The following is a 12,641-nucleotide window of genomic DNA, read 5'->3' as shown; positions in this document are numbered from 1 at the left end:
AATGGATGCAAGAAAGATTTGTTCCCCATTGGGAGAGACATTGAAATGATGGATCATACCTTGTATGCTTCCAAACAAGCTACTTTCTGGAATAAGCATATCTGATGATGAAACATAAAATGCCTGAAATTGATCTAAAGGCTCTTGGCTTGTTTGATCAAATGGTTGATAAAGAGGACAGCTTCACAGTTGCAGTGATTGACCATGATGGTGAAATCAATCTCCTCATTTTAAATTGAGGTAATGAGCCAGTTAGGATGTTCATTTGGTTTTAAAGAAGCAGTCACTTGAAGAGGTGTCTTGTTCATTACTTTCTCATCACCCACATCATCATCTGAGTGAAAATACTCACTCAGTGGAGTATCAGTGGTTTTCCTAATGTATTGCAGAGTTTTCTAGTATGCAGCCAGCAACAATGGTTATTTGGTGGAGACCAATAATAGAAATATTGTTGTGTACCTTTGCTATCTGATCCCTTGTATTAAATCCAAGCAAAAACAGTTCCCCTTATCAGAGTATCAATGGTTCTTCTGAACTAGCAGCAGGGTATCTGTTCTAACAGATAGAATAGCCATTGGTCATGTCTACAATAACTGAAAGGGTTTAACAACTCTTGCTTTCTAAGCTTCCAAGTGATAATGTGTAGTACATTACATGACATTATACTGTATGTTTGTCATTTGTAATTAGAACAGTTGGGATAACAACAACTGAAGGGGATTATGCACCTCCTTTTCTTTCCAATGCTTGTGTGATCTATCAAACAAAGATTGTAAACCTTATGAAAGTAGCAACAGTTCATCCTAATAAATCATAGAGTTCTCTAGAGAGTGAAGACCTTGTGAGCAAACTGCTTCCATGTTGAGCTATTGTTTGTGTTCCACTTAAATACGCTGATATGCATGTGCAAAGTAATGTCAGAATAAAATCTTTTTGTAATGTCATGCAAATTTTGGTTGAATTGACATTCAAATTAGTGCTGTCAAGAAGTGTTTTCACATGCCATAAAAATATATGGAGTATTTCTGCTTATGGATGGCACCATGTCATAGACTTTAATCGTGAAAAACAAGTTTGAATGTATTTAGTGCAGTTGCTATGATGATTGCATATGCACCTGAAGCAATTTATCAGAAGCTACCTGTGCATGTGGCTGTGTGTTCAAGTTGAAGGTTTACACACTTTAAAATACACATGTAATCATGTATGTACAAAGTGAAACACAAATATATGAAACTTTACACAAAACCATGAGTGTTGTCCAACAAAATGTAAACCAAAGCAAAATAGAATAGAAATCAACCTATATTGGAAATTATGAAAGTTTGGTCAGGACGTTGACATGATGTATAAAGTTAAGTGTGAATACTGGACTTACAGGCATTTACTGAGAAAGCAGTTGAACTGCTGGTTTAAGTTAAATGTGATAACGTGACCAATTTATTTATGACATTGAAATGTTTCACAAGTTTTGAGTTTTTCTGAGAGACATAAAAGTAAAATGTTTCTGATACATATGCAATACAACATAACTTTAACTATATTTTACAGGTGTTGGCAGGTTGTGTTTTTGTTTTGAAGTACTCAAACACAAATGGTAAAGTGAAGTTGTCTTTTATGTTTTTCATTTATGTAAAGGACTTGATTATGATTTTTAAATTTTATTTGGAGTACTGTACTAACTCATCATAAAAAGAGTAGGCTTTCTGTATTAAAGGATATCAGGTTTTATGCATGAGCCAAATTCTTTACAATAGGTATCTGTGACTTGTTAACATTTATTGGTAACATGCGTACAAATGTTCGTTACACTGTTGATTATCGCAGTCGTATCCAGAGCTTTAAATAATTATTTCTTTTTCGTCTAAGTCCACATAAGCTGGTTCAGTTACTTTAGAACACAGTTTTCAAGACAAATTATTCTTCTCTACACAATTACTGTAATACAATTTGTGATAATTTTACTCTAAAATTCGCAACTATACTTTGTTTAAAGCTAAACTCACAATCACGTAGTCTATTCTGAACTATGTCTTGGACGTGTATTTAAAGTCGGACAAAGGCTAAAACATTCTAATTACTAAGATATTATGCAATAATACTCAGTTAAAACAAAGAGAAGAGCCTAGAAAGTTTTAGTAAAATGACACAATCATATAAAAATCGCTAATTCACAACATATAATTTTTAAAGTTACATGAACAAACCCCCAATAAACTATTGCTTCTAAAAATATATAAATTTTATATTCATGCTATACTTAAACTGAAACAGCCGTTATGTTTAATTAATAATAAGACCCTCTTTATAAATATATATATATATATATATATAATATTTTCATACTATATACAAAGTATACTAATTTGCAGTTTCTTGATGGTCTCAGTGTGAAAACTTAAGATCTGATAGTACAACACCCAAATTGTGATCTTCGCACTGGCGATGTTGCACCTCTAAGTGTATGAAAGGAGCTAAGAGTTTGTCTGAATGATGAACTTTTTGCGAAAGAAGTAGTTCTGGAATTTCCCAATTACAAATATGAAGATCAGACCTCTCGTTCAATCACAAACTAGTTCTTAGAACTCAGCAGTTTTTTTACCGACGTACCTCACGGGAAACAGTGCTTTTATATGGTTTTGCAGTAGCACTGCTGCATTTCAAAATTCTGAATCATTGAAGCGAATTTTGAAGTATGACAGTCTAAAAACTGACGAACTTCCTAGCATGTTCCTTAACTTCTGGAGTGCCATCTATTGTGGTTGTTTCCACTTCACCTTGTCGGATTGACCTTTCTTAATCAGGTCAGTCAGTGATGCATCAACTTCAGGGTAGTTTGAGATAAATTTCCTATAGTATCCTGCTAACCTCAGGAAGGATATGACTTAGTGCCTGATCTACTGCCCTCGTTCTCCTGGACAGCTATCCGAGTTTCTTCTGGTAATCTTCCCATCTGGCTGTATGAGTCAGAATGTTATCCACCTAGTGCCCGACGTGGTTGATGTTGCTGCTGAATTAACTAAACTAATAGCATCCATGTGGTATCACAAAGGCTGTTTTCTATTTAGATACTACCTCCATTTTGATCTACCAATAATCTTTAGTGAGTTCAATCTTAGTAAAGCACTTGGTTCCATCTAGTTTCGCCATTACAACTTCTGAGCTTCTCATAGGTTCTGAGTCGAACTTTATCATGAGGTTCAGCTCCCAGAAATAAATGCAAAAGCAGTTTGAGCTGTTCTTTTTCATCATGATAACGACTGGTAAATAGTAGGCTGAATTCAAAAACTCAATGATTGTAGTTTCTTACATTGCCTCAAGTTCTTGCTTGACCAGGTCTCTTATTGCATAAAGTACTAGGTGGAGCTTCACCTTCACTGGATCTCGATCTTGTATTGCATAAAGTCCGTCTTGCCTTGTCTATCTGTCAAGACATCCACATATTGGCACAAAAGACCTTTCTTCTCCTTGCCTTCGTACGTCGTATTTCCACCCAGCAGTCTTAGGTTTAGTAAATGGACATTCTGCGCTCGCTTGTGAGACTTCTTGGTAAATAAATAACATTACCTGCAAGTACCTGTCCCATTTACGTAGTCTCTCTCGGCGCATATTCTTCAATATGTTCTTTAAGACTTCAGTAACTTTCTCACAAAGCTTATTGCATCTGGGATTGTGTGGGATGGAAAAGATCTAGTGTTGACAAGTCTTTACAGCAATGCACCAGTTCTGGAGTAAACTAGGTCCCTCTGTCGCTCAAGAGTTCTTTTGAAAAGCTTCTGTGCTACTCTCTTCATCTCTATCTTCAGCATTGTTATGGCTTTTGGGTAGCATACTATATAGTCGACTTTTGCCAGTACGTATTGGTTGTCCTTGTCAGATGCAATAATGGCATGGTTAATTTGTAATAAAAGTGGGGAGAGCGAAGTATGCAGAAGCATTAAGTTTTCCAAACATTTTGGTTAAAAATATAAAATTTTCAAAATTATATATTTTTTAGAATCCTCTGATTGAGCCTAAAAGGTTTTAAGCGAATTACCAAGTTTAGTTTTCCTTACATAGTTAACAGAATTATAGGTTAAACCTATAGGTATTCTTCTGATTGTATGGCAGGTATAACAACACTAGTTTTCATTAGTTAGGAAGCTTGACTTGCAATCTGCAGATTGCGAATTAGAACCACTGTAACCAAATATGCTCACCCTTTTAGCTGTAAGAGTGCTACTAATGTGATCGTCAATTCCACTATTTGCTGGTAAATGACCAGCTCAACAGTTAGTGGTATATGATCTTGTTTAGTTGTCCTCCCTGTAATCTATCACTACTAAAGTAGTACAGATACCCCTGGATAAACTTTGCGAGAAATTTAAAATCAAACGACTAATTGGCGAGCTGAATTATTTTTGTTAGTAAATCAAATGACAATTGCATATGAATTCATCCTCGATCTTTAGTCTCAGTTAATCTAAAAGAACCAATCAGTGTTGTTGTTTTTTGTAAGTCAATAAGTTGAGGATTTGTTGACATTTAAATGTACCTTTGAGTAATATATCTCCCACGTAGATTTAGATATAGAACTTACCTACATTTTAATATAAATTTCCAAATAGGTAACATTGTTTTCTTTATCTTCGCAGTTTTCTCCAGTAAGTATCCGTCAGAACCTAAAGATATCTGGCTTATTTCCATAATACTTTTATTTTTATTGTTACTTGAATTAAGTTAAGAGTTAAAGCGGCTCTTAAGCATGCCCCTAGTTTAATAATGTATGTAATTATACTCGTGTTCCCCTTAAAGTGAACAGGATATAAAATATCTTTGTTGCGTCTATTCGCGTTTGTGGTTGTAATAGGATTAGCTTAGAGTAAGAGTGAATAAATTTAGAATATATATATTTAAAGGATTCTTCAGTTAGTGTCAATAATGTATTTAGGTAGAGACCAGAGGGGGTTCAGCACCATGGCCCATGGTCTTAATAGGGACCCACTGATAATTTTATTCCATGTAAAATTACATGAGATGTAAGGCTAACAAAATTATTAGCGCCTGGGTCTACACAACCTTAAATCCGCTACTGGAGTCTATTGTCAGCCACACATCAACTCACACACAATTACTTGCCTTATATTTTATTGTTTCGTATTTTGTGTAATAAAGTATTGTTTATTGACACACCGTAGCGCAAACATTTGCTCTTTTGTATAAATGCATGTCTAATCTCTTTCTTTGTGACTTAAATGTTATAACTCGTCAGTAAAGCTACATTTTCGCCCGAGATGCGAGAACTTCCAGTGATTAGCAAGTTTAATTTTTCTCTTTGCTGGTAACCATGAGATGCCATTCGCAAAAGCGATTTATAGCAACTACAGTTGTTATGGTATGAACGTGTTTTCTACGCTAGGAAGGCATAATTATAATTATATGTGTTACAAGACTTTGTTTGTTACACAATAGACTATTTGTGCTCACCCACCACAGGTATCGAAATCCAGTTTCTCGCAGTATAAGTCCGCAGAGATACCTCTTTGCCACTCGGAGCCAATACACTAGTATTAGCTTTATTATATTTACCAATTAAATAGCTTTTACCAAGATAACTGCTTGAATTTGCATTTGTTATTTTTCGATAAAAAGATATATTTGCAGTTTATTATTTTGTACGTTTTATTTTGAAGGATAATGTGGTTCATGTTTAGAGTAACAAAGTAACAGGGCTGAAGATAATTTATATGTATATATATATTTAATAATTCCTAAAATATATATTTTCGCCAGGTAGCAATGCTCTGCAAACATGGTGACTTTCTTTTTGTATCGTGTGCGTCTCTTATAGCAAAGCCACATTGGGCTATCTGCTGATTCCAGCGGTTTATATCGTGTTGGTATTACAGTTACTTGAAAGATGAAGTGAAAAGAAGAACGGATAAAAGAAAGTTACAAACATAACAAACTAAAAATGGTTATTCGAGTCTTAGAGTTATTTAGTGGTATAGGGGGAATGCACTGCAGCTTGAATGGTAAACCTTATGTGTTAAAAAAAAGTGATTTATAAATTATATTTTTCAGTATATTTATTATTAATAATACTAATACTAATTATTATAATAATAATTAATGTTATAAGTGATATAACTTAGTACTACACTTATTTACTAGTATTATCATAGGTAACATCTTTTCATATCAAAGTTTATTACCAGGAGTGTGGATGGTATGATATGGTCTATGAGTTAAAATATCAAAAACATGAGCTTAAACTTTAAAGTAGAAAGCTTTTCATAGCTGTATCTGAACGTTTTAGCATATCTATGAAAAATATATTTAAAATTGTTGTGATTTTTATTTTAAAAAAACAACAACTAAATACCTGTGACTAGTTTTGCCACCTTTTCATTTCAGTAAATCCTGACACCTTTATCCCAGAGCCCCTCTGCCCAAGAAAGTTATCTTCCCAACCCCCAGCCCCTTATTATTGAGCTTTTCTGGACATTTTACAAGCACGTTCTTTTTAAGACAAAATATTTCTAATTCTGACAAAAATGTGACTTACAAAAACACCAGTATGTTATTTTTGTTATATACACATGTTAGACAAACATGTAAAATATATCTTTTTTTTCCAAGCAATTTATTTTCTCTGTAAGATAAAAAAGAAGTTATAGTGTAACAGAGTGGTGTTGAAATGTACAAATACTCAAACAGATCTATTTTATCATCCATATCAATGTTATAAGTACTATTATTGTAAACACCACCAGCCTTTATGACATAATAGCTTTAAAAAACTATAAAATTGTAACTTATAACAGAAAATAAGTTATGTCTCTCCAAGGAATAATGACTCTGTGGCTACAGGTTGGAATCCATTCATAAGTGTGTGTGTATATATATATGTAAAAAATCTTAAGGCAAATGAACATAAAGAAAAAATATGCATTTTGCATTGTTAGACTCAACCACTTATTTCAGTAGAGCTTCAAAAGATGAAAATAAGAAAAGGGAAAATAAAAATAAAAAACTTTTTTAGCATTTAATAGGGAAAATGTGAACACTATGAAATTAGTCTAAATACTAGCTGGTCAAAGTTTAAGACAATACTGAAACAAAACATTAATCAGTAAACACATAACGAAATTTAGTCATTTGTTTTCAAGCATTAGCATCGTCAACATCTCCCACTGACATCACTAGTGTGACATTGGGTGAAAACATGACAAAGGCTAAAAAGTTGACAGAGTTTGAACATGGCAGAATTATCGAGTTGCAAAAGCAAGGTTTCTCTTAATGTGCTATCGCTGGTGAGATTGGACGTAATAAAACTGCTGTTGCAAATTTCTTAAAAGGCCCTGAGGGACACGGAATGAGAATTTCAAGTAGTTGTCCCAAGAAAATTTCAACGACGTTGAGCAGAAGGATTTGACAGGTTATCGGGTAAGACACTGACCAATCATCAAACCAGATTAAGGCCCTTACAGATGCAGAATTTTGCTCAAGAACAATAAGACGGCATCTTCAAGAGAAAGCCTTTAAAAACCGTAAATGTCTTCAAAGGCTGCACCACAAAACAGCTCAGTTAAACTTTGCTGAGAAACATCAAACATGGGAAGTAGAAAAGTGGAAGAAGGTTTTGTTCTCTGATGAGAAAAGTTTTAACTTGGTTGGTCCAGATGGCTTCCAACGTTACTGGCACAATAAGGATATCTCACCGTAGACCTTTTCTACATGACACAGTGGAGGAGGTTCCATCATGATCTGGGGTGCTTTCTCCTTCCATGGAACAATGGAGTTTCAGGGTTATACAGGGGCATCAAACAGCAGCTGGCTACATTGGCATGTTATAGAGAGCATCCTTATTGACTGAAGGCCCTCGCTAGTGTGGAATAGACTGGATCTTTCAGCAGGATAACACTGCAATCCACAATGCCCGCAGGACTTTTTCATAGCGAATAACGTGATTCTTTTGGACTATCCAGTGTGTTTGCCCGAACTGAACCTCATTGAAAATGTTTGGGGGTGGATGGCAAGGGAAGTCTATCTATAATGAGCGTTAATTTCACCACTTGGAATAACATTCCAGCCAGCCTTCTGCAAACCCTTATGTTGACCATGCCAAAGTGAATGTTGGAAGTTATTCGCATTAACTAGCATGCAACTCACTACTGAGTCTCTTGTTGGGCATTTCTGACCCTGTTTAGGATTTCTGTTTGGTATGGTCTTAAACTTTTGACTGACTAGTATTTAGGCTAATTTCATAGTGTTCACATTTTCCATATTAAATGCTAAAAAAAGTTTGTTTTTTTTATTTTCCCTTCTCTTACTGTTATCTTTCAAAGCTTTACTCAAATAAGTGGTTGAGTCTAACAATGAAAAATGCATATTTTTTCTTTATGTTCATTGGCCTTGAGATTTTGGCCAGCAGTGTGTATATAATGCAGTCTAATTCTCTAACCATCAACTTAGTGAAACCTCAGTCATTTAGTTGGAGCTAGCCTATACTGATGATAACTAGGATATCATTTCGCTAATAATACAGAAGTTCAGTTCTGGGTGAAGAGCATGCAGCTTTTCCATTTAGGTGCCAATCTTCCATTGACATAACCATGACCTATGTAGACACTTTCTTTATTGATAATGCCCTCATCAGCCTTTCCACCTTATATGTATGAGATTCTAGCTGTAAGTGGTTAGTGAAGATGTGTATGTTTTGGAAGTTAATGTTTTTCTAAAATTAAATGTGTTTCCAATAATACTAACCTCCTCTCACACTCTCATGCCTTCCCTCCTTACTAAGAGCTGGTGTTAGAGAAAATAAGTGAGTCAGTCTTGAAAAAGTGATAACTTTATCTGAATGAGATGCTTGTGTACAGTACCAAAATAGTGTATGGATTGATGTAGGAGGAGAGTATCATGAGATGAGTATTACTGATGGCAATTTAGTGAGGTATGAAAAACTGGTGCAAACAAAAAAAATTATACCAATACTTAGATGGGAAAAGGTAGAAAACCTGGAGGTTGAGTAATAGCTATAAGTATGAATAGAGGTGAGTATTACTGGAAATGCATTTTCCATTTAGGAAAACAGTGATGTTCCTAATTTTCAGAAAGCCAATTTTAAGAGGGTGAAACAAAATTTAGCAGATACAAATTAGAAAAATGGGTTAAAAGGTGGTGTGGGACAGATTTGGGATATTTTTACAAATATCTTTAATAGGTATTTTCCTACAAAGAGGAAAGGAATAATGGATGATCATATCTAAATGGCTTAGTAAGATAAGAAGTAGAAAATCAAAGGAATACTAAAGATTTGGTTCAAAAAAGAAATCAGAAAATTAGAAATAGCTTGTGACAAACAGCTGCTTGATAATGTAAACAATTAACAGCAAGAATAGAAGTATGTTGAAGGTTAGTAGAATGTTAAAATGGGAGTTATGTCCTTAAAGTATGCTGATGGCTAGGTTGTTGTTGAAAAGTGTAAGATGCTAAACTTACAAGAGAGGATGTCATTAACATTCATGACCCTGATCATATTGTGGATAGTATTGGAATTAACCCAAATAATGTTGCTATTAATCTTTACCAAATAACCTAGTTAAATATGATATCATAAAAGAAAATAGCACAGATTCACCATCGGAAATCTTTCCTTACTAACTGTCACCTTTTACCATTTATTTTACTTATTTATTTTATTGTTATTTGGATAATGGAAAAGGTGTAGACAAGGTGTACCTAGATTTTCAGAAAGCATTTTGAAATGGTGTCAAACAAAAGAGTAGCTTAAGGAAATCAAAATCACCTTTTATTCTTCATGAAATCATTGACTTTCACTTAAAACACTTGTAAAGTTTTGACCTTCTAAACCACATGCAGCAACTCATTCCATGAGCTAGTCACCCTCTTAACTGGAGCCTAATCTTTTTTTCTTTCTCCAAATCTTAAACATATACATTTTTTTGTCCTGTTGACATTTCTGGATTATCATTACCTTTCTTTATAAAAACTAAGTTAACAAATCTTAACCTAATCCTGTAAGATAGCCTTTCCATTCTTGAGAAATTATTTTTCTCAAGGGTAAGCAAGGACAGCTGTGAAGGACCAGCCCTACCCTTGTTGTTCACTGAAATCTAAAATATGTGGTGTATGAGATAGTACAATACGTTATAACTGTAGTTTAAAGAAATACTTTTAGGTGTAATGTATCTCTGTGTATATGGCTAGACCACTGGTGTTAGCATGTGCTGATAATGTTGTATGTTATCAGTTATTTGTGCTTTAAAAAATTTGCTTGTTAATGATAAATGCAATATTAAACTAGTTGTATTAGAACAGTTGCCTCTCCCAATGAACTTTCATCATACAGCTTTTAGATTTTACAGCAGAATTTTTTTAATAGAGTGGAAGAAATCATAGTTTATATTATTTCTTTTCCAGCCACAGGTATGTCTTTCAAAATTGAAGCTGCAATAGACATTAATACAACAGCTAACCAGGTTTATAAGCATAACTTTCCTGATACAACACTCCTGCAGAGAAACATACTTGTAAGTGCTTTTGAAGGAAATAGTGTCAATTAAAGATAGTTATTTTTAACAAAATTATTAATTAAATGTATGATAATTGGATAAAGAAATGAAATCCTTGAACTTTAAATATAATGTTTTAATGTTCTTGTTACTGACAAGTCAAAGGGTGCATGCCATTTTGTTTTACTGGAAATGGTGAAGTCACTGTTCTGAACAGAAAAGATATTTTTAACCCACATATAGCTTTGTTTGGAAGCCGAATAAATTAAAGTGATTTTATATATACCAATATAGATATTTGATTTTTTTTTTTTTTTTAAAATGTATCTTTGAAATATACAAAAATTAACTTTTCTTCACTTATGAAAATAAATGAGACTTATGGCAAGATTTAATAAATATGACACACAAGCATAAAACAATTTTGCAACATCATAGGTACTAGAAATCACTGTTATTTTTTCCTACATATTCTTTATTTATTGTTCTATGTTTAAAGCAAAGTAACAAAAAGTAAGCTTCTATGAATAAATATTAATAGCATATATATATATTGTATACCTGTACTGCTAACTATGCACCAACCTGGATGGATAACTAATATTTAAATACCTACCAAGTTTATTGGATCAGCCTGGGTTTTATATAGAGCCATGTCATAATCATTTTCTCGCACTTGCTCTGAAAGTAAATTAAATTTTTCTTAACCCACACACAGCTTATTTAGAAAATCAAGCACATTACAGTGGTTATGTGTGTACCAGTATAATAATTTGATAATTTTTGGTTTTTATACATAAAGTTTATCTTTGAAATTTACAAGAATTAATTTCTCATCTTCCTTCACTTGAGAGGATAAATGAGGCTTACAGTGACACATAAGTATAAATCAATTTACTGACTTGGTAAGTAGTTAAAATTATCTATTTTTATATTTTTTATTATTTTACTTACCAGGCAAAAAATTACCAGACTCCATAATTCAATAAATTTTGAAATTAAAAATATTTTTCCCCCAATAATCTACTTGAACACAAATACTGTTCCATGATATTGATCAGTAATAAGTGTTAAAATGTTTTTTTTATTGATATGCAATAATAAAAGGAAGTAAAGAACTGTAAAGTTCTAAGACACTTTAATTTGCATAACATTTTTACATAGAAGGCATAATTTGTGCAAGAGTGGCCTGTTATCATTATAAGCCTTAGTTAATTTGTGATGATGTGAAAGCTAAATTGTTTAACTGTTGTCTTGTATATACATGAAGACACCTATTCTTGACTAAAGAGTCTGAAGACCTGAATAATCAGTGAAACATATTATTTTTATAAATTATTTAATCTTTGCAATTCTATTTCTGAGTTTGAAATGCTTGATGACTTTGAATATTAGCTAGAGCCTAGTAAGTCTATTTTCATCTCCTGAATAAGGTAAGGTACAAACTTCTCTTTCCTGTGTATGTGAAGGCATATGTGCATAATATCAATCACTGAATTTGGTTTTATTCTATTTCTGGCATCTGTACAAACCAAATTCTAGAGACTGAAGCCCCTCTCAGCATCTGCACTATGGACTTCTAATTATAAAACTAGATCAGTTAATGCTGATACAGTGTAATAATATGTCTCATGGTTTTACCACATTTCCAGCCACAAACTAATAATGTTCACATATGCTGAATGTTTAAGCTGCCTTTCATCAGTACAAACAACAAGTGATTTCAACAAGTTTTATTCCGACAAAACATTTTATACAGTAACAGGTTCAGCAGGTAAATTTGTCAAGGGAACCTGGAAATGATTAGAAATTAAGCTGATCTCGTCATCACCAAATTTCAGGAGAGTAATTTTGTCTTACATAGGCCAGTTGTTGATATTAAAGACTGACAAAGCATTTATAACTGGCTTTTCAAGGTCACTAAAGCTTTTTTTTTATATATAAAAAAAAGATTACTGACCAATCTTGCTTAGGAGGTCTGCTTATCTTTTTCAAAATGTGTGGCATCACTTTCTAGAGGTAAATCAAAAAATAAAATGTTTTCTATGATGTTATTTTCAAGTGAAGGATTCATAATTTGTTTTGTATTTTGCTAAAGCTGTAATTGTTTGTTTCAAGTGC

The 12,641-nt window shown here is 33.2% G+C and overlaps 1 protein-coding gene across 2 annotated transcripts in view; it reads left to right on the top strand.

Annotated features, from left to right (window-relative positions):
- The first annotated feature begins 5,772 nt into the window (after nt 1-5,772).
- The window catches only part of Mt2 (tRNA (cytosine(38)-C(5))-methyltransferase), a 37,740-nt gene continuing 30,871 nt past the window's right edge, over nt 5,773-12,641 (top strand). Inside the window, exons 1-2 of one of the 2 annotated variants that reach the window (XM_076514949.1) lie at nt 5,773-6,014; nt 10,429-10,538. In XM_076514949.1, the coding sequence (XP_076371064.1) occupies nt 5,954-6,014; nt 10,429-10,538 (171 nt within the window). In that variant the 5' untranslated portion in view covers nt 5,773-5,953. The remainder of the gene's footprint in view (nt 6,015-10,428; nt 10,539-12,641) is intronic. The other variant, XM_076514950.1, reaches the window with a different exon arrangement.

Source organism: Tachypleus tridentatus, chromosome 7 (genome assembly GCF_004210375.1).
Source record: "Tachypleus tridentatus isolate NWPU-2018 chromosome 7, ASM421037v1, whole genome shotgun sequence".
Classification (NCBI taxonomy): domain Eukaryota; kingdom Metazoa; phylum Arthropoda; class Merostomata; order Xiphosura; family Limulidae; genus Tachypleus; species Tachypleus tridentatus.
Note: the sequence above shows the minus strand (reverse complement) of the source record. Positions and strands in the feature narration are given on the sequence as shown.